This window comes from Prinia subflava, unplaced genomic scaffold, assembly GCF_021018805.1.
Source record: "Prinia subflava isolate CZ2003 ecotype Zambia unplaced genomic scaffold, Cam_Psub_1.2 scaffold_53_NEW, whole genome shotgun sequence".
NCBI lineage: Eukaryota > Metazoa > Chordata > Aves > Passeriformes > Cisticolidae > Prinia > Prinia subflava.
The window spans coordinates 176,147-193,373 of record NW_026961063.1 but is presented as its reverse complement, the minus strand read 5'-3'; the positions used below and the strand labels follow the sequence as shown (position 1 = coordinate 193,373).

The following is a 17,227-nucleotide window of genomic DNA, read 5'->3' as shown; positions in this document are numbered from 1 at the left end:
TGTGGATGGGGATGGGATGGGGGGTCTGGAGCTGCTTTGGGGTGTTGAAGGATCTCTGGGGAGGGGGCTACAGGGTCTTTCCTCCCTGGGGGTCCGATGCTCTCTGTGCTGGGATTCAGAGCTTCCTCCCTGTGATGTCCACTGGGACCACATGGATCCCCAGGGGGGCTGGCTGGACCCTCAAGGGCCACTCACTTCTGGCACTCGTCCAGCACGAAGGCCCGGGGGTGGTCGTCCCCTGACATGGTGATCACCGTCTCCCTCTCGAAGGCCCCGAGCCGGCTCTGGTCCACGGTGTGCCGGGTGATGGTGGAGGTGGTGTAGCTCGTCCAGTACAGCGTGTCCCAGCCGCGGTGGTACGCCAGCCCCTCCACAGAGCCCACGTCTGTGGGGACACTGAAGGTCACACCCAGCCCTGGTGTGCCCAGCCCCAACTCCTGCAAGGCTGCGGCTCACCCTGCACGGCCAGCGCTGACCCTGACACTGGGATGTTGAAGTTTTTGCTTTTAATTACAGCCCAAAAATCCCTCAGAGGATTTGGCTGCTGGGTGAGGACTCAGCAGGGCTGGGGGTTGTGCTCGGGGGGAGCAGAGACCCCTGAGACTCTGGAGTCTCGTGGGTAGAGCCCTGTTGGAATGACCCTCCCCTGCAGGGAGGCTGAGGGATGCACACCTACAACGCACCAAGGACTTGAATTTGGCTCTCAGAGTCCACAACAGCCAGACCTTGCTCTAGGTCCACAGCAGCAGCACTGGGAAGGGGAGGGTTCCCCTCTGCCAGGGGACAGCTGAGCCCCAGGGGCACAAAGTGACAAAGCAAAGCCTGGTGGGGACCAGGGAGCCCTTCCCAGCTGGGAACTTGAATGTGCTCCCCTCCTTCCCCCCTCATTAACGCTCAGCAAAGGGTTTAATGAGGCGGCTGTGAGAGCTGGGCCCTGCTCTCCCCTCCCTGGGATAAAGCACCTCGAGCACCACTGTGAATTCCCTCATTAGCAGCACGTCCAAGGCTCAGGGAGCTCCTGGAGTGGCAACCGTGGCTCTTTGAAGCTGCTGCAGGTGCCAATAAACCCAACCAAGGGTTTATTTAAACCCAACCAAGTGCAAGGTGAGGCCTGGGGGTGAGGCCAGGGCTGGGCACCCCCAGGGTCAGGGCTGAGGGCGCTGCCTCGGGAGGTGAGTGTGAGCACAGAGCCAAACTCAACTCTGCTGCAGTGCCTGTTTCTAGAGCCCAAGCCTCGTGACACGCTCTCCGTGCCAGAACGAGCTCTGCAGGCTGCTCCCAGTGCCTGTGTCCACACTCCCAGAGCCTCCTCAGAAATTCACAGCTCAGTCTGTACCCACTGCCCCTCCAAACCCCTCCAAACCCCTCCAAACCTCTCCAAAACCCACCAAAACCCACCAAAACCCACCAAAACCCACCAAAACCCACCAAAACCCACCAAAACCCCTCGGGCAAGAACAGAGAGAGCGCAGGAGGAGGTGGGTAAGGGAGAAATGGGTCTGAGGGCAGGCACAGATAGGAGAACCCCACCCTGTTGTAATCCATTCTCAAGTTAGTGTCTGTTCTCCCCTGAGAACGGATCTGGCCTGACAGCTGTCACCCTGAAGTGACACTTTTGCCCACTCCCACTCCTTCTCTGTCACCCCAGACCCTGCCCCAGGCAGAGAACCACAACCCCACAGCAACAACTTGGGCAAGAACAGAGAGAGCGCAGGAGGAGATGGGGAAGAGAGAGACGGGTCTGAGGGCAGGCACAGATAGGAGAACCCCACCCTGTTGTAATCCGTTCTCAAGTTAGTGTCTGTTCTCCCCTGAGAACGGATCTGGCCTGACGTCTGTCACCCTGAAGTGACACTTTTGCCCACTCCCACTCCTTCTCTGTCACCCCAGACCCTGCCCCAGGCAGAGAACCACAACCCCATGGCAACAACTCGGGCAAGAACAGAGAGAGCGCAGGAGGAGATGGGGAAGAGAGAGACGGGTCTGAGGGCAGGCACAGATAGGAGAACCCCACCCTGTTGTAATCCATTCTCAAGTTAGTGTCTGTTCTCCCCTGAGAACGGATCTGGCCTGACAGCTGTCACCCTGAAGTGACACTTTTGCCCACTCCCACTCCTTCTCTGTCACTCCAGACCCTGCCCCAGGCAGAGAACCACAACCCCACGGCCACAACTCACTCTCCACGATGGTCTTGCGCCCCGTGCCGTCGTCGTTGATCTGCTGGATGTTGCCGAAGTGGATGTCGCTGTAGAAGATGCGGTTGCTGCCCTTGGAGCCGTAGCGGTAATCGAAGGCCAGGGCGATGACGTTCTTCATGTGCTCGGCGTCCTCGAAGGGTTTGATGGGCGCGTTGAGGTTGTTCTCATCCGAAAGGTGGATGCTTTTGAGGATGGTGCGCTCCGAGTAGAGCAGGTAGCCGTCGTAGTCGCGACAGCTGACGCCGTCCTCCGACAGCATCCCGTGGGCGCAGGCGCACGTCCTCTGGGCGCCGCCGCGGAACAGGCACAGCTGCTGGCAGCCCCCGTTGTTCTGGGCACAGATGTTGGTGCCTGGTGGGGGGGTGTTGGGGGTTAGATTTGGTTTTTTTTTCTTCTCACAGAATTTCTTCCCATAAGTTTCCAAGAAGCCTTAATGGCTACTTAGTCAGAACGAAAAGGGGTACTTGAGGGATATGGCAGCACGAGGCTACACCTATTGTTTCTGAGTCCCTGGGAGTGTCCCTCAGAGGGGAGAGAGGATGAGCTTTGGGAAAGGCAAAAAGACAGATCTGGGGAAGGGGGAGGCACTCTTGCTCTCAGCGCCGAGGAGGACGGTCAGGCTGCCCTCTGCCTCTGCCTCGTCCTGGGAAATCTATTGTCATCTGCTGTGTACCCGGGAATCCTGAACTCGCTTTCTCCAGCCTCTCCCCCCACCGCCGCTGCTTCTTCGGAGCTTTGAGGCTCTCCTGCTACTCTGTAGCCCTGCACTGCCCAGCCCTGCCGGGACACCCCTGCTGCTCCAGCTGCCAGCGCAGAGCTCCTCATCTCATCCACCAGCCCGGGACTTTTCCTTCCTTCCAGTTCGGCCTCTCGGAGTCCTGCAGGGGCACCCAGATCAAACTGCTCTGGGCTTTTGTAAAAGAAAGCCCTCAAGGTTCTTGATTCTGTTTATTATTGATGCTGTAGTTGTTGTTTGTTTGTCGTTTTGTCCTATATACTAGTAAAGAACTGTTATTCCTACCCCCATACCTCTGCCTGAAAGCTCCTTTAATTTTCCTTTTAATTGGAATAATTTGGAGGGAGGGGATTTGAATTCTCCATCTCTAGGGAGGTCCTGCCCCTTCCTAGCAGATATCTGTCTTTCAAACCAAGACAGGGGGACAGGGGGATTGGATGGGGGACAGGGCAGGAGGGACCCGCTCGGCAGCCCCAGAGGAAGGAACAGGCTCAAATCACGGCGCAACGCGGTTCCAACAGGGACAGAGCTGTTGTCACCATGAGATTTTCCTAGCTTGCTCAGCATTCATACCAAATAGAAAGTTTGCACCTTTCTCATGCTCCTTTCATGTAAACACCAGCTATGTTCTATAAACATCGCCATTGTTTTCATATTCCATGCTGGGACAGACAAGACTGTGTGACAGTCCCCTTGACCAATGTGGTTGAGAGGTGGCAATGCCACTCTCCAATCCACGGGCACCTTGCAAGAAGTATAAAACAGGAAGTAATAAACAAGGTGGAGGATTTTCTGCCCTGATGCTCTGATCAACCCAACTTCGACTGCAGTGTGTGTTTTCTGGTGAGGCTCACAGTGACAAGCTGTTACCATGAGATTCCCTGGTTTGCTGAGAGTTCATATTAAATAGAAGTTTTTCACCTTCTCACGCTCAGGGAAACAGCAGTTAAGTTTTGTAAACATTATCACTCTTTTACATTCTTATCCTTGGAGAGGAATGACTGTGTGACAGTCCCTTTGGCCAATGTGGTGAGAGGTGGGAACGCCACTCTCCAATCCATGGTCACCTTGCTAGAAGTATATAATAGGAAGTAATAAACAAAGCAGGGATTCTCTGGTGCGCTTCTGCTCTCCCAAATTCTTGGCTCCGTGTGTCTTTTTGAGCAAGGCTCACAGCGACACAGACAGATCCATTTTTTCCATCCCCGTTCCCCACACGAGGAGGAGCTGCCCTCACACTCAGACCTACCCTTCTGCCGGGCCCGGTTGAAGACTTTGATGTCCTTGAGCTGCACGCCGATCCCAGTCCGCAGCGACACCGACTCGGTGGCGTTGTCCTTGTTGCCTCTTTTGATGGAGCCGTTGGCGTGAGTCCTGAAGGAGGACAGAGTCACCAAGTGACCAGCACAGACCCTTCCCCACCTTGCCATAGCAGCCCCCACCCTCCAGACAGCCCCCAGCCCCCTTGGCACCACACCTATCGCTCCAGTAAATGTATTCCTCGAAGACCGACACGGAGAACATGTCCATGTTGTTGCTGGACAGGACAACCTCACGGTTCTCGCCCGTTTCCAGGTCGATCCGCTCGATCTTGTCTGTCCGGGCATCACACCAGTACAGCTTCCCATCCTGTGGGGATGTGAGAACACCCCGAGTTGGTGTGGGGGCAGCACGTCCTGGGGTTCAGCCCACCCTGGAGAACCCTCCTGAGACTCTGGAGCTCCAAGGAGGGCAACCGTGGCCCCACCAGCAGGACCCACAGGGACCTTTGGGTCTGGTACCACCCTCCCAGGTGCCAACTGTACCTCGTAGTCCACGGAAATCCCGTTGGGCCAACTGATGCTGACGTTGACCAGCACCATCCTCTCGGTGCCGTCCAGGCGGGAGCGCTCGATGCGGGGGTACTGCCCCCACTCCGTCCAGAACAGGTACCTGAGGGGACAGCAGGGATGTCACCACAGGGATGTCACCACAGGGATGTCACCAGGAGCAGCGCTGGCCGTTTGAGCAAAGGACAAACACCACCCCATTCATCCCCCCACGCTGGGGTCTCATCCCCTGCACTCCAGCCCTCCCCACATCCAAACACCTCTGCTCTCCCTGGGGCTCTGTCCAAAGCTGGAGCCAGTCTGAGGAGGCTCCACTTGGATTTTTTGAGGTGCTGGCACCCACCAAGGGGCTCCCAGGGAGCTCAGCCCATCAGTGAAAGGAGAGTTAAATCCAGGGTTTGGACTCCTTGGTGTGGCAGGAGACCTGCAAGTCCTTCCCTGCTGTGTGCACACACACAGCTCTGCCAGGGGGTGAGGGGGTCTCCCCCCGTGCCCACCTCACAGGTGATGCCCCCCTCTGTGCCCACCCCACAGGTGATGCCCCTCTCTGGGGCGGTGTCTCACCCCTTCTCTGGATGGACCGTGATGGCCCGTGGCTTGTCCAGCCCCTGCGAGATGACCACGTAGCGGAAGGACCCGTTCAGCCTGGCCACCTCGATGACATCAAAGCCCTGGTCCGTCCAGTAGATGTTTCCTGCAAGAGGGGATGGTGAGCCCCCCACATAAACCCCATTTCCCCTGCTTCCCCCAGCCCCAGAGCCCCGTCCCACCAGCGATCCAGTCCACGGCGATGCCCTCCACACGGCCAATGCCGTTGGTCACCACGTCCTCGCGCCACGTCTGGTCCCTCTTGGCTCGACTGATGGTGCTCAGGCCCATGTCCACCCAGTAAATCGTGTCGTTCTCTGAGAGGGACAAGGAGGCAGCAGGGGACAAGTCAGTGACCACCTCTGAATGGTAAAAATCCTCACCCCAGGGGCCTGAAATCCTCCCTCAGCCAGTGCTGCCGAGGGGGCATTCCTGGGCAGAGAGCACTGCCAAAAGGGGGGTCTGGTGAGGGTCCCCTCATGCTCCCTGTCCCCTGTGCTGTTCCCAGCCCCCTGTGCTGTCCCCAGCCCCTCATCACCTGCATGGAAGTCGATTCCCACAGCCAGGGAGGTCCCCGACACCGGCACGAGAGCGTCTGACTTGTCATTGGGGTCCAGGGGAATGCCCCGGATCCCCTCGTGCACCGAGTACAGGAGGAAGGAGCCCACACCTGTGACACAGGTGCAGGGACAGTCAGACACATCCCAAACCCCACAGGCTGTCCCTCCACCATGGAAAACTGTGACAGGAGAGGAGCACAAGCCTGGCAGGGTTCTGCAGGCTCAGCACAGAGCTCCCTGAGGGCTGCAACCCCCTGGCACAGCCCGTTCCAGAGTCCTGCCCTGCTCCAGGGAGGCACAAGCGAAGCCCCTTCCCACCACCCCCAGCCCGTGCTGGCAAAGGCTCCACGGCGCATCTGGGTCAGGCCAGCACTTGTTATTCAGCCCCTGCCCTGACCCAGATGGTGCAGAGCTCTGCCAAACCCCCCCAAAACCACCCGGAACACTTTGCACACAAACAGCCTTTGAGAGGCCCTGGCACTGCCCGGGGGCACGGTGGCAAAGGCAGAGCGAGGGCTGTGCCTGGCCCTGCTCCCAGTGAGCCAAACCCACTGCCCACAGCGAGGGTCCCACCTCTCCCTGGGGTGGTCCCACTGTGCTGTCCCCCTCCCCTCCTCCAGTGACACCCTCGGGGGACAGGCAGTGTCCCCCACGCTCATCAGGGACAGCCCATGCAAGGGTCCTGCTGCCACCAGAGCCCCTCCAAGCCCCTCAGTGTCCCTCTGGTCTCCAGCGTTCCCCTGCAGTGATGTGGGTGCAGAGCAGTGGGGAGGAGCCCATGTGCAGCCAGAGCAAGGGGTCACCAGCTGGGGTGACCATGGGCATGGCCAGGGTGACCACGGGCATGGCCAGGGTGACCATGGGCATGGCCAGGGTGACCAGGGGAAGGCCAGGGTGACCACGGGCATGGCCAGGGTGACCATGGGCATGGCCAGGGTGACCAGGGGAAGGCCAGGGTGACCACGGGCATGGCCAGGGTGACCAGGGGAAGGCCAGGGTGACCAGGGGAAGGCCAGGGTGACTACAGGCATGGCCAGGGTGACCACGGGCATGGCCAGGGTGACCACGGGCATGGCCAAGGTGACCACGGGCATGGCCAGGGTGACTACAGGCATGGCCAGGGTGACCACGGGCATGGCCAGGGTGACCACGGGCATGGCCAGGGTGACCATGGGCATGGCCAGGGTGACCACAGGCATGGCCAGGGTGACTACAGGCATGGCCAGGGTGACTACGGGCATGGCCAGGGTGACCACGGGCATGGCCAGGGTGGCCAGGGGAAGGCCAGGGTGGCCACGGGGTCTCGCTGTGCCAAGGGGTGGCTCAGGGAGGAGACAGGGACAGGCACACACCTTCACAGGACTGCTGCCCACTCTTGAGGCTGTAGCCCGCAGTGCACATGCAGGAGCGGGAGGTCTCCGAGGTGGGGAGGCACAGCTGAGAGCAGTCCCCGTTGTTTTGGCTGCAGGGGTTGGTCCCACCTGTGGCAGAGAAAAGGGGGTGAGGGGTCAGGGTGCACCCACCAGGGCTAGGCACAGCACCCACAAGAGGTGTGGGTGCCCTGCATTAGCCAGCACGAGGGCTTGGGCCAGGCTTGGGCCACCTGTCAGGGATGGATCCACCCGGCCACCACGGAGGGGCCGAGAAGTTGCCCAACCCCACGGGGTGCCTGCCCCAGGAGCCCACACTGACCCTGCTGGACGCTCTCGTCGTAAACCTTCATGTGCATCACCAACGTGGTGCTGTTGCGCAGCACCGTCACCTCCGTCCCGTCCTTCTTGTTGCACGTGCCCATCCTCTCGGAGGTCTGGTCAGCCCACCACAGCTTGTCCCCTGTGGGGAGAAGGCAGGAGCGTGTGGCAGCGTTTCCCCAACCCTGCTGTGGGGCAGGAGAGTTTGGGAAGGGGCCAGGTGACAGGGAAAGGTGTCCCCCTTTGGTGGCCCTCACCCATGATGGCCAGGGCGGTGGCCTTGCTCAGCTGGCCCCGCACGGACTCGATCACCTCCAGGTTGCTGCCATCCAGGTCACACCTGTTGATGGTGCCGTTGCCAGAGCTGATCCAGTAGAGTTTGCTCTCCGGGTAGTCGATGGCCAGGCCTGGAAAGGACGGGAATGTCACCGCACTGGTGGCACGAAGGGATCCATCACAGAGAGGGAGGTGGGATGGGATGGGATCAATGGGATGGGATGGGATGGGATGGGATGGGATGGGATGGGATGGGATGGGATGGGATGGGATGGGATGGGATGGGATGGGATGGGATGGGATGGGATGGGATGGGATGGGATGGGATGGGATGGGATGGGATGGGATGGGATGGGATGGGATGGGATGGGATGGGATGGGGTGGCATGGCGTGGCATGGCGTGGCATGGCATGGTGTGGCATGGCATGGCATGGCGTGGCATGGCATGGCATGGCATGGCATGGCATGGCATGGCATGGCATGGCATGGCATGGCATGGCATGGCATGGCATGGCATGGCATGGCATGGCATGGCATGGCATGGAGAGAGTGGGTAGATAAGGTCACGGCAACACAGCACAGGTCACCCTCCAAGGAGCCAGAGTGGGAATTTGAGGCCCTGCAGGACAACAGAGCAAGGTGGGGGATCCTGGGGGCCATGGAGGGGTCCGTACCAACAGGTCCCTTCTGGTTGGTGAAGAGCAGCGTGCGGTTGCTGCCGTCCATGTTGGCCACACTGATGTTGTCCCCATCTGTCCAGTACAGCTTCCTGCAAGGTGAGGGGACAGTGGGTGAGGGGCCATGGTGGCAGCAGCCCCCTGCACCCTCCCAGCCTTGCAGAGCCCCTCAGCTGCTCGTGGCACAGCCCGGGCAGCCCCGAGCCCCCCAAACCTGCCCCATCCAGAGGGCTGCGAGCCCTGGGGGCTGCTGCTCCGGACACTGGCAAAGCCCCCTGTCCTCTCTGGCAGTGCCCCCTGTGCCTCTGACAATGCCCCCTGTCCTCTCTGGCAATGTCCCCTGTGCCTGTGACAATACCCCCTGTGCCTCTGACAATGTCCCCTGTGCCTGTGACAATGCCCCCTGTGCCTCTGGCAATACCCCCTGTGCCTCTGACAATGCCCCCTGTGCCTCTGACAATGTCCCCTGTGCCTGTGACAATACACCCTGTGCCTCTGGCAGTGACCCCTGTGCCTCTGGCAAAGCCCCCTGTGCCTCTGGCAGTGCCCCCTGTGCCTCTGGTGATGCCCCCTGTGCCTCTGGCAGTGCCCCTTGTGCATCTGACAGTGCCCCCTGTGCATCTGACAATGCCCCCTGTGCCTCTGGTGATGCCCTCCTCCTCTTCATCAATGCCCCCTGTGCCTCTGGCAGTGCCCCTTGTGCCTCTGGCAGTGCCCCCTGTGCCTCTGGTGATGCCCCCTGTGCCTCTGGTGATGCCCTCCTCCTCTCCAGCAATGCCCCCTGTGCCTCTGGCACTGTCCCCCAGCTCTCCAGTAATGTCCCCCATGCCCCCAAGAGGGGCTTTGGGGGTCGCCAGAGCCCCGTGCACACCTGGATTGGCACACACTGGCGGGTGCACACTTACCACAGCCCTCTCCCCTTTGCACACGCGTGTACAAACACACAGCACAACCCCCATCTCCTGTGACACTGCTCCTACACGCTGACACACGGGGACAGCCCCCGTTCTCTCCCCCATCACACGTGTGCACCGTCACACACACACCCGTGCCTGCACACACACAGACTCACCCCCGCAGCGGGTGCACCACCAGGCAGTGGGGCTTGTCCAGCCCCTGGATCACGGCGTTCTTGAAGGAACCGTCCAGCCTGGCCACGTTGATCTGCTTCTTGTTGGCGTCGTAGCTGGTCCAGAAGAGGTTTCTGGAAACCCAATCCACGGAGAGGCCGTGAGCGTTGGGCAGGTCTGCAAGGGAACGGAGACATGACCTCATCAGCTGTGAGGACAGGGCTGGGATGACGCTCAGATGAAGAGGAAGGGCTGATTTCAGGGAGCTGAAGGCTCTGGAGGGTTTGAGCTCCCAATTCTAGGAGCGATGGTCCCTCACACCAACCTGCAGAGACGACGGTCTCCACGCCAGTGCCGTTGATGAAGGCTCTCTTGATGGTCTGGGTGCGCACGTCTGACCAGTAGATGCGCTGCTCCAAAGCGTCGTAGTCCACCACGGTGACGTTGTCGATGTCGGGCACGGTGAAGGAGATGATGTAGTTGTAGTAGGGGTTGTCGATGTCCACGCCCCGGATCTCCATCTGCCGCGCGTACAGCAGGAACTTCTTAAACTCTGGGAGAAGCAGAAGGGCAGCGGTGGGATCTCAGCTCTGGAGAACCCTCTCATCCCCCCCGGCTCCCCAGGCAGACCCCTACCATAGCAGGTGGTGTTGTCCTTGTCCAGCTTCATGAGGTGGGGGCAGGCACAGGACAAGGTGCGGTTGTAGTTGATGAGGCAGAGGTGGGAACACGGCCCTTTGCCCCCGTTGGCTTCGCAGGGATTTGGAGCTGCAAAGGGGACAGGACTCAGCGACATCCCAGCCTTTGGGGACACCCATCCAAGAGCTGCAGCCCCCACAGAGCCTGCCCGCCCCACCAAGCATCACCCTCATCACTTGATGGGGCAAAGGGGCAGCCACAGGGATGACAGCAGCATCCAGCTGCTGCTTTAAATGGGTCTGGGTGCAGACCAAGTGCCAGTGCCACCCTCTGTTGTCCCCCCAACCCGTCCCCCCACCTGCACTCCCCCAGCCTCACCCAGGGGCTGCCGGGAGGGGTGATACACCTGCAGGTCGAAGGGCTGCGTGTTGGTCCTCTGCACCACGGTCACGTTGTGCCCCGTCCACTTGTTGGCCTTGGCCAAGGTGTTGGTGCGCCAGTCGGTCCAGTACACCTCCCCCCCGTACAGGGTGACAGCGAAGGGGTGGGACAGGTACTCGTGTCCCCGCAGCACCTCGATGTGCCCCGTGCCATCGTACAGGGCGGAGTAGATGGCGTCCGACCTGTGCCGGGGGGAGATGAGGGTGAGGGAGATGGGCAGGGGGCACCACGGGGTCTTTAATCCAACAGCAACGACCAGCAGGGTCCAAGCAGCTGTGGGACAGCTCTGATTCACACCAGGAGGAGAAAATCCAGAGCTGGCACGTGTTGGAGACACAAACAGACCCCACAGCGCAAAGGCTGGAACAAGGGGAAGATCCAGACTGGCAGGAACAGAGAGGAGGAGACAGAAAGAGGCGTCCTGGCCCTACCTGGCATCGATCCAGAGGATCCTCTTCTCCAGGTAGTCCACAGTGAGCCCGTTGGGCCATCCCCCCGAGCCTGTCTCCTTGTGGATGGTGCGTCGGCCCTCGCCGCTCATGGAGGCGGCCTCGATGCGGGGCAGGCTGGCGTCCCAGTCCGTCCAGAACAGGATCCTGCCAGGAGGGACCGTGAGCAAGGCCAGGAGCCCCCGGCCTCATCCCCCTACAAGACCCCACAGGTGCTGGTGAGTCCCGGTGAGCGCTGTCCCCTCCTGCCTCACCCATAGCGGGGGTCCAGGGCGATGGCGCGGGGGTGCTCGATGTCCCCTGCCAGCAGCGTGGTCCTCATGGTGCCGTCCAGCTTGGCCACCTCGATCTGGTCCAGGTTGCTCTCCACCCAGTAGATGTTGCCGGCGATCCAGTCCACGGCCAGTCCCTCTGGGGTGGCCAGGCCGTACTGTATCACCACCTCGAAGCTGGTCAGAGCTGTGGGGCACAAGGGGAGGGCTCAGGCTGGTGTCCCTTCGCCAGCCCACCCAGCACCATCACCTCCACATCCTCAACAGCTCCACCCAGCTCAGCTGGGGTTGATCGTGGGGGGACGGGGCCTGAAAAAGGGCCTGAACCACCCCTGTCCATGGTCCAAATCTCGAGGGGCTCAGCACCCCCTATCCATGGTCCAGATCCCAAAGAGCTCAGCATCCATCCATAGTCCAGACCCCAAAGGGCTCAGCACCCCCTATCCATGGTCAGACCCCAAAGGGCTCAGCCCCCATCCATAGTCCAGACCCCAAAGGGCTCAGCTCCATCCATAGTCCAGACCCCAAAGGAATCAGCCCCCATCCATGGTCAGATCCCAAAGGGCTCAGCCCCCATCCAAAATCAGACCCCAAAGGGCTCAGCCCCCTTGCATGGCTCAGGCCCCAAAGGGCTCAGCCCCCATCCAAAATCAGACCCCAAAGGGCTCAGCATCCATCCATAGTCCAGACCCCAAAGGGCTCAGCCCCCATCCATGGCTCAGGCTCCAAAGGAATCAGCCCCCATCCATGGTCAGACACCAAAGGGCTCAGCATTCATCCATAGTCCAAACCCCAAAGGGATCAGACCCCATCCATGGTCAGACCCCAAAGGGCTCAGCCCCCTTGCATGGCTCAGGCCCCAAAGGGCTCAGCCCCCATCCAAAATCAGACCCCAAAGGGCTCAGCATCCATCCATAGTCCAGACCCCAAAGGGCTCAGCCCCCATGCATGGTCCAGGCCCCAAAGCCCCCCATCCCTCGTCCTGACACTGCGCTCCTGAGGGAGCAGCACTGACAGGGAGGGCGTCCTCTCTGTGCCCAGCTGCTGGGCTGCAATTACCAGCAGGGAAGCTCTGGGAATGCTAATTAACTGCTGCATAATGAGAGCAGAACAGGATCACTGTCAGAGCTGTGGGCTTCAGCTGCCGCATCACCGCGAGGTGCCACAGAACCACTGACCCCAGACCTGCACCCCTGCCTTCCCTGCACCCCCAGGCTCCTCACCCCCGTTCTCCAGCAGCTTTCCCCTGTAGATCTTGTCCTCCACCACGTCAGTCCAGTACAGGGAGCTCTGGTTGAGGTGGAAGTCCAGGGCGATGGTGTTGCGCAGCCCGGGCACCAGGACGCTGTAGTCCCCTCGGTGCAGGTCGATGCGCCGGATCTCGTGGCGGTTCGAGAAGATGATGAACGGCTTGAAGGGGTCTGGGGGCAGCAGAGCACAGTCAGAGGGGCAGGGACAAGGCAGGGGACAGTGCACCCAGCCCCTGTCAGCACACAGATCCCACCAGCACCCAGCCATGCCCATCAGCACACCCCCAGCTCCACCAGAGGACAAACCCCACCCTGAGGCAGCTGGGGTGCTGCTATCAGTCCCTGGTGCCCCCCAAACACACCCAGGCTTCGGCAGCTCTCTCCATCGGGCTCCAGCATCCAGCCCTCGTAGCAGGAGCACTTGACATTGTACTTGTCCTGCTCGCACTTCTGGCTGCACTTGAGGTGCTTGGCACAGTAGCTCTGGATCTGGCAGGTCTTGTTGTCAGCACCCAGCTCCATGCCCAGGGGACACGAGCACACGATGCCCTCACCGGGGGCCACGGTGCAGTTGTGGCTGCAGCCGCCGTTGTTGAGAGAACACTGGTCTGTGGGGACAGGACGTGTTTGTCACCTCCTTGTCCCACTCCTGGGTCACCCCGTGTCCCCACGCTTGGTGCCAGGCTCACCGCAGAGCTCGCCCTCGTCGGAGCCGTCGCCGCAGTCGTCGGAGCCGTCGCAGAGCTTCTCGGGGGGCAGGCAGATGGAGGTGTTGTTGGCGCAGGTGTGCGAGGGGGGTTTGCACACCAGGGACTCGCAGTTCTCCTCGTCAGAGTTGTCCTCGCAGTCGCTGTCCCCGTCACAGACCCAGGCCTTGCTGATGCACCGGGCTGACGGGGAGGGCACAGAGCAGGACCACAAGGGGACGTTATTCCAGGCATTTCCAGATGTCATCCCACTCACAGGGGCGTATGGGGATGTTTGAGTAGCTCAGGGCTCCCCAAAAATTGGACCAGAGCAGGCCCAGATAAGACAGGTCAGGGAGGGCCTGGGGGAAGCACATGGGGGCACTGGGGGCTCAGAGGGTCAGCCCCAGAACTGGTGTCCCTCCAACCTTGTCCCCAACCCCACAAAATGTGTCCCAGCCCTTTCCTCAGAGAAGAGGAGAAGGGATCTGAGGGTGATGCCATCCACCAGGATCACAGCTCACGGGAGGGCTGCTTGTGTTCCCCCACCATCCCAGCACCGAGGACACTCCAGCACCCCCAGGTGGGATCCCCTGCCCCCTGCCCTCACCCGAGTCCTTGCAGCCGAATTTGACGTTGGGGTCGCAGACGTGGGTGACCCCCTCGCAGTTCTTCTCGTCGCTGGAGTCCATGCAGTCCGTGTCACCATCGCAGCGCCAGCGCATGGGGATGCACAGCCCGTCCAGCCGGCACTGGAACTCGTCCGTGTGGCAGCCCCCGGGCGGGCGCGTGGCTGTGGGGAGGGCACTGCTCACTGCCTGCACCCCACGGACCTGGGGGGCTCCAGAATTGGGTGGGGACCAGGCAGGGAAACAGCTGGGGGCACCCAGAGGCACGGGCACACTGAATGTGGGCAGAGAAAGCTGCAGAATTCCCTGCCTAGAAGCAGAGCGGCTCTGCCCAGGGCAGGGTTTGGCTCTTTGGGCAATGCCCGTGGTTTGGGGGGGTCCCTCCTGCGTGCTGGGGCTCACCCTGGTTGGTGCAGTTGGCGTGGGTCTCGTCGCTGTAGTCGCCGCAGTCGTTGTCGCCGTCGCAGGTCCAGTGCACGGGGATGCAGCGCCCGCTGTTGCATTTGAACTGGTTGCTGGAGCAGGAGTGGCTGCAGCCGGCCTCGTCGCTGTTGTCCCCGCAGTCGTTGTCTGGAGAGGGAAGGGGGCGGGCAGGGGGTCAGCAGGAGCCCAGCCAGGACGGGGCTGGCAGGAGGGAGGACAGCAGAGACCCCTCGCCGGGGGAAGCGGGGAACAACGGGGGCCGCACAGACCACGCCGGGACGTGGGGTGACAGCAGCCCCTCAGAGCTGGAGACTCCCAGCCCTCCCACCCCACAGCACCGGCAGCACACAGAGAAAATGAAACACAGAAACTGCATAGATCAGCCATGAACCTGGGGGGCGCCGGGCGCCACGGGGGGCTCCACTCCGGGGGGAGCGGGGCTGGGGACGGGCGCTCCTTTGGGGGTGCACCCATGGGGAGAGGCGTTGGGGCAGCCAATTGGGGGGGTTGGATTGCCTGGAGGAAACCCCCAGGCCCGCTGTGGGCAGGGGGAGGTTTGGTCTGAGGGTACCTGGACACTGGCAATGCCTGCCTGGCACGGGGGCCTGGCCTGGGGACCACCACAGGTGGATGCCCCACCTGGGACTGGTCAAGGTGGGATTTGCTTCCTGGTGCCTCATTGAGGGGGATGGTGACACTGATGGGGACAGTGGCACTGATGGAGACAATGGCACTGATGAGGACAGTGGCACTGATGGGGATGATGGCACTGATGGGGATGGTGGCACTGATGGGGACAGCGGCACTATGGGGACAGTGGCACTGATGGGGTGATGGCACTAATAGGTACAGTGACACTGATGGGACAATGGCACTGAGGGAGACAATGGCACTGATGGAGACAATGGCACTGATGAGGACAGTGGCACTGATGGGGATGATGGCACTGATGGGGATGGTGGCACTGATGGGGACAGTGGCACTATGGGGACAGCGACACTGATGGGGGTGATGGCACTAATAGGTACAGTGACACTGAGAGGGACAATGGCACTGACAGAGACAATGGCACTGATGGGGATGATGACACTGATGGGGACAGTGGCACTATGGGGACAGTGGCACTGATGGGGTGATGGCACTAATAGGTACACTGGCACTGGTAGGGACAATGGCACTGATGGAGACAATGGCACTGATAGAGACAATGGTACTGATGGGGATGATGGCACTGCTGGGGATGATGGCACTGATGGAGATGGTGGCACTGATGGGGACGGTGGCACTGATGGGGATGGTGGCACTGATAGGTACAGTGACACTGATGGGACAATGGCACTGAGGGAGACAATGGCACTGATGGAGACAATGGTACTGATGGGGACGATGGCACTGATGGGGATGGTGGCACTGATGGGGACGGTGGCACTGATGGGGGTGATGGCACTAATAGATACAGTGACACTGATGGGACAATGGCACTGAGGGAGACAATGGCACTGATGGAGACAATGGTACTGATGGGGATGGTGGCACTGATGGAGACAGTGGCACTATGGGGACAGTGGCACTGCTGGGGATGATGGCACTAATAGGTACAGTGACACTGATAGAGACAATGGTACTGATGGGGATGATGGCACTGATGGGGATGGTGGCACTGATGGGGGTGATGGCACTAATAGGTACAGTGACACTGAGAGGGACAATGGCACTGATGGAGACAATGGTACTGATGGGGACGGTGGCACTGATGGGGATGGTGGCACTGATGGGGACGGTGGCACTGATGGGGATGATGGCACTCATGGGGAAGACAGCCCTGCTGGGGACGATGGCACTGCCAGCTGCCACGTGGCCTTGCCAGCAGCTCAGCTCCTGCACCTGCAACCCTTGACTTCTCCAGGCTCCCACCAAGAGGAGCTTCCCAAGTGGCTCTGCTCGGTGAGCGGGGGGGAACAGCGGCTGCCTGGCACCTGGCACGTCCCTCCTGCTGCTGGGGGGCACGGGGGACATTGCTGGAGAGCTGGGGGACAGTGCCAGAGGCACAGGGGGCATTGCTGGAGAGGAGGAGGGCGTCACCAGAGGCACAGGGGACATTGCCAGAGGCACAGGGGGCATTGTCAGATGCACAAGGGGCACTGCCAGAGGCACAGGGGGCATCACCAGAGGCACAGGGGGCACTGCCAGAGGCACAGGGGGCTTTGCCAGAGGCACAGGGGACATTGCCAGAGGCACAGGGGGTATTGTCACAGGCACAGGGGACATTGCCAGAGAGAACAGGGGGCTTTGCCAGTGTCCGGAGCAGCAGCCCCCAGGGCTCGCAGCCCTCTGGATGGGGCAGGTTTGGGGGGCTCGGGGGGCCAGGTGAGGGTCTGGTGCATGTTGATCTATGCACTAACCGGTAGGCTTTGGACAGTTCTTTTCGTCAGAGCCATCCCCACAATCTTTTTCTGAAACACAGAACCACCAGACAGGAGCGTGGGCACGGTGACAAACACAACACGCCACGGTGACAACCACGGCACACACAGCAGGCGGCACAGAGACACTGGGACACGGACACGGACACACAGAGGCACCAGGCAGCCCGGGAGGCGAGACCAGAAGCAGCAGAGGGTGCTGGGGCAGTGGGGGCAGCCAGGATTGGGGGACCCTCGTGGCTTTGCAGCTCCTGCCCCAGGCTCAGGGCTGCACGAGGGGCTCCTGGGTCCCACAGTTTGGGTGCCACAGTGGGGGATCCCTGGAGAAGGGACCATCGCAGCTCCAAGGGAGCTCAGGAAGATTTCAGTCCTGCACGCCCAGCTCTGCT

The 17,227-nt window shown here is 61.0% G+C and overlaps 1 protein-coding gene across 3 annotated transcripts in view; it reads right to left on the bottom strand.

Moving 5' to 3' along the window:
* LRP1 (LDL receptor related protein 1) overlaps positions 1-17,227 on the bottom strand; it is a 101,363-nt gene that overhangs the window by 30,329 nt on the left and 53,807 nt on the right. For all 3 annotated transcript variants that reach the window (XR_010083935.1, XM_063425105.1, XM_063425106.1), the window contains exons 20-42: positions 14,395-14,562; positions 13,974-14,156; positions 13,367-13,567; positions 13,040-13,285; positions 12,651-12,848; positions 11,410-11,614; positions 11,138-11,302; positions 10,644-10,888; positions 10,263-10,394; positions 9,952-10,179; positions 9,629-9,803; positions 8,554-8,648; positions 7,860-8,009; positions 7,604-7,744; positions 7,264-7,392; positions 5,890-6,021; positions 5,534-5,668; positions 5,328-5,457; positions 4,740-4,866; positions 4,412-4,563; positions 4,184-4,308; positions 2,178-2,549; positions 196-385 (exon numbers count right to left, since the gene is read on the bottom strand). Coding sequence is in view for 2 of the 3 variants with exons in the window: in XM_063425105.1 (XP_063281175.1) it covers positions 196-385; positions 2,178-2,549; positions 4,184-4,308; positions 4,412-4,563; positions 4,740-4,866; positions 5,328-5,457; positions 5,534-5,668; positions 5,890-6,021; positions 7,264-7,392; positions 7,604-7,744; positions 7,860-8,009; positions 8,554-8,648; positions 9,629-9,803; positions 9,952-10,179; positions 10,263-10,394; positions 10,644-10,888; positions 11,138-11,302; positions 11,410-11,614; positions 12,651-12,848; positions 13,040-13,285; positions 13,367-13,567; positions 13,974-14,156; positions 14,395-14,562 (4,024 nt within the window). In the remaining variant the exon portion in view is untranslated. The remainder of the gene's footprint in view (positions 1-195; positions 386-2,177; positions 2,550-4,183; positions 4,309-4,411; positions 4,564-4,739; positions 4,867-5,327; positions 5,458-5,533; positions 5,669-5,889; positions 6,022-7,263; positions 7,393-7,603; positions 7,745-7,859; positions 8,010-8,553; positions 8,649-9,628; positions 9,804-9,951; positions 10,180-10,262; positions 10,395-10,643; positions 10,889-11,137; positions 11,303-11,409; positions 11,615-12,650; positions 12,849-13,039; positions 13,286-13,366; positions 13,568-13,973; positions 14,157-14,394; positions 14,563-17,227) is intronic.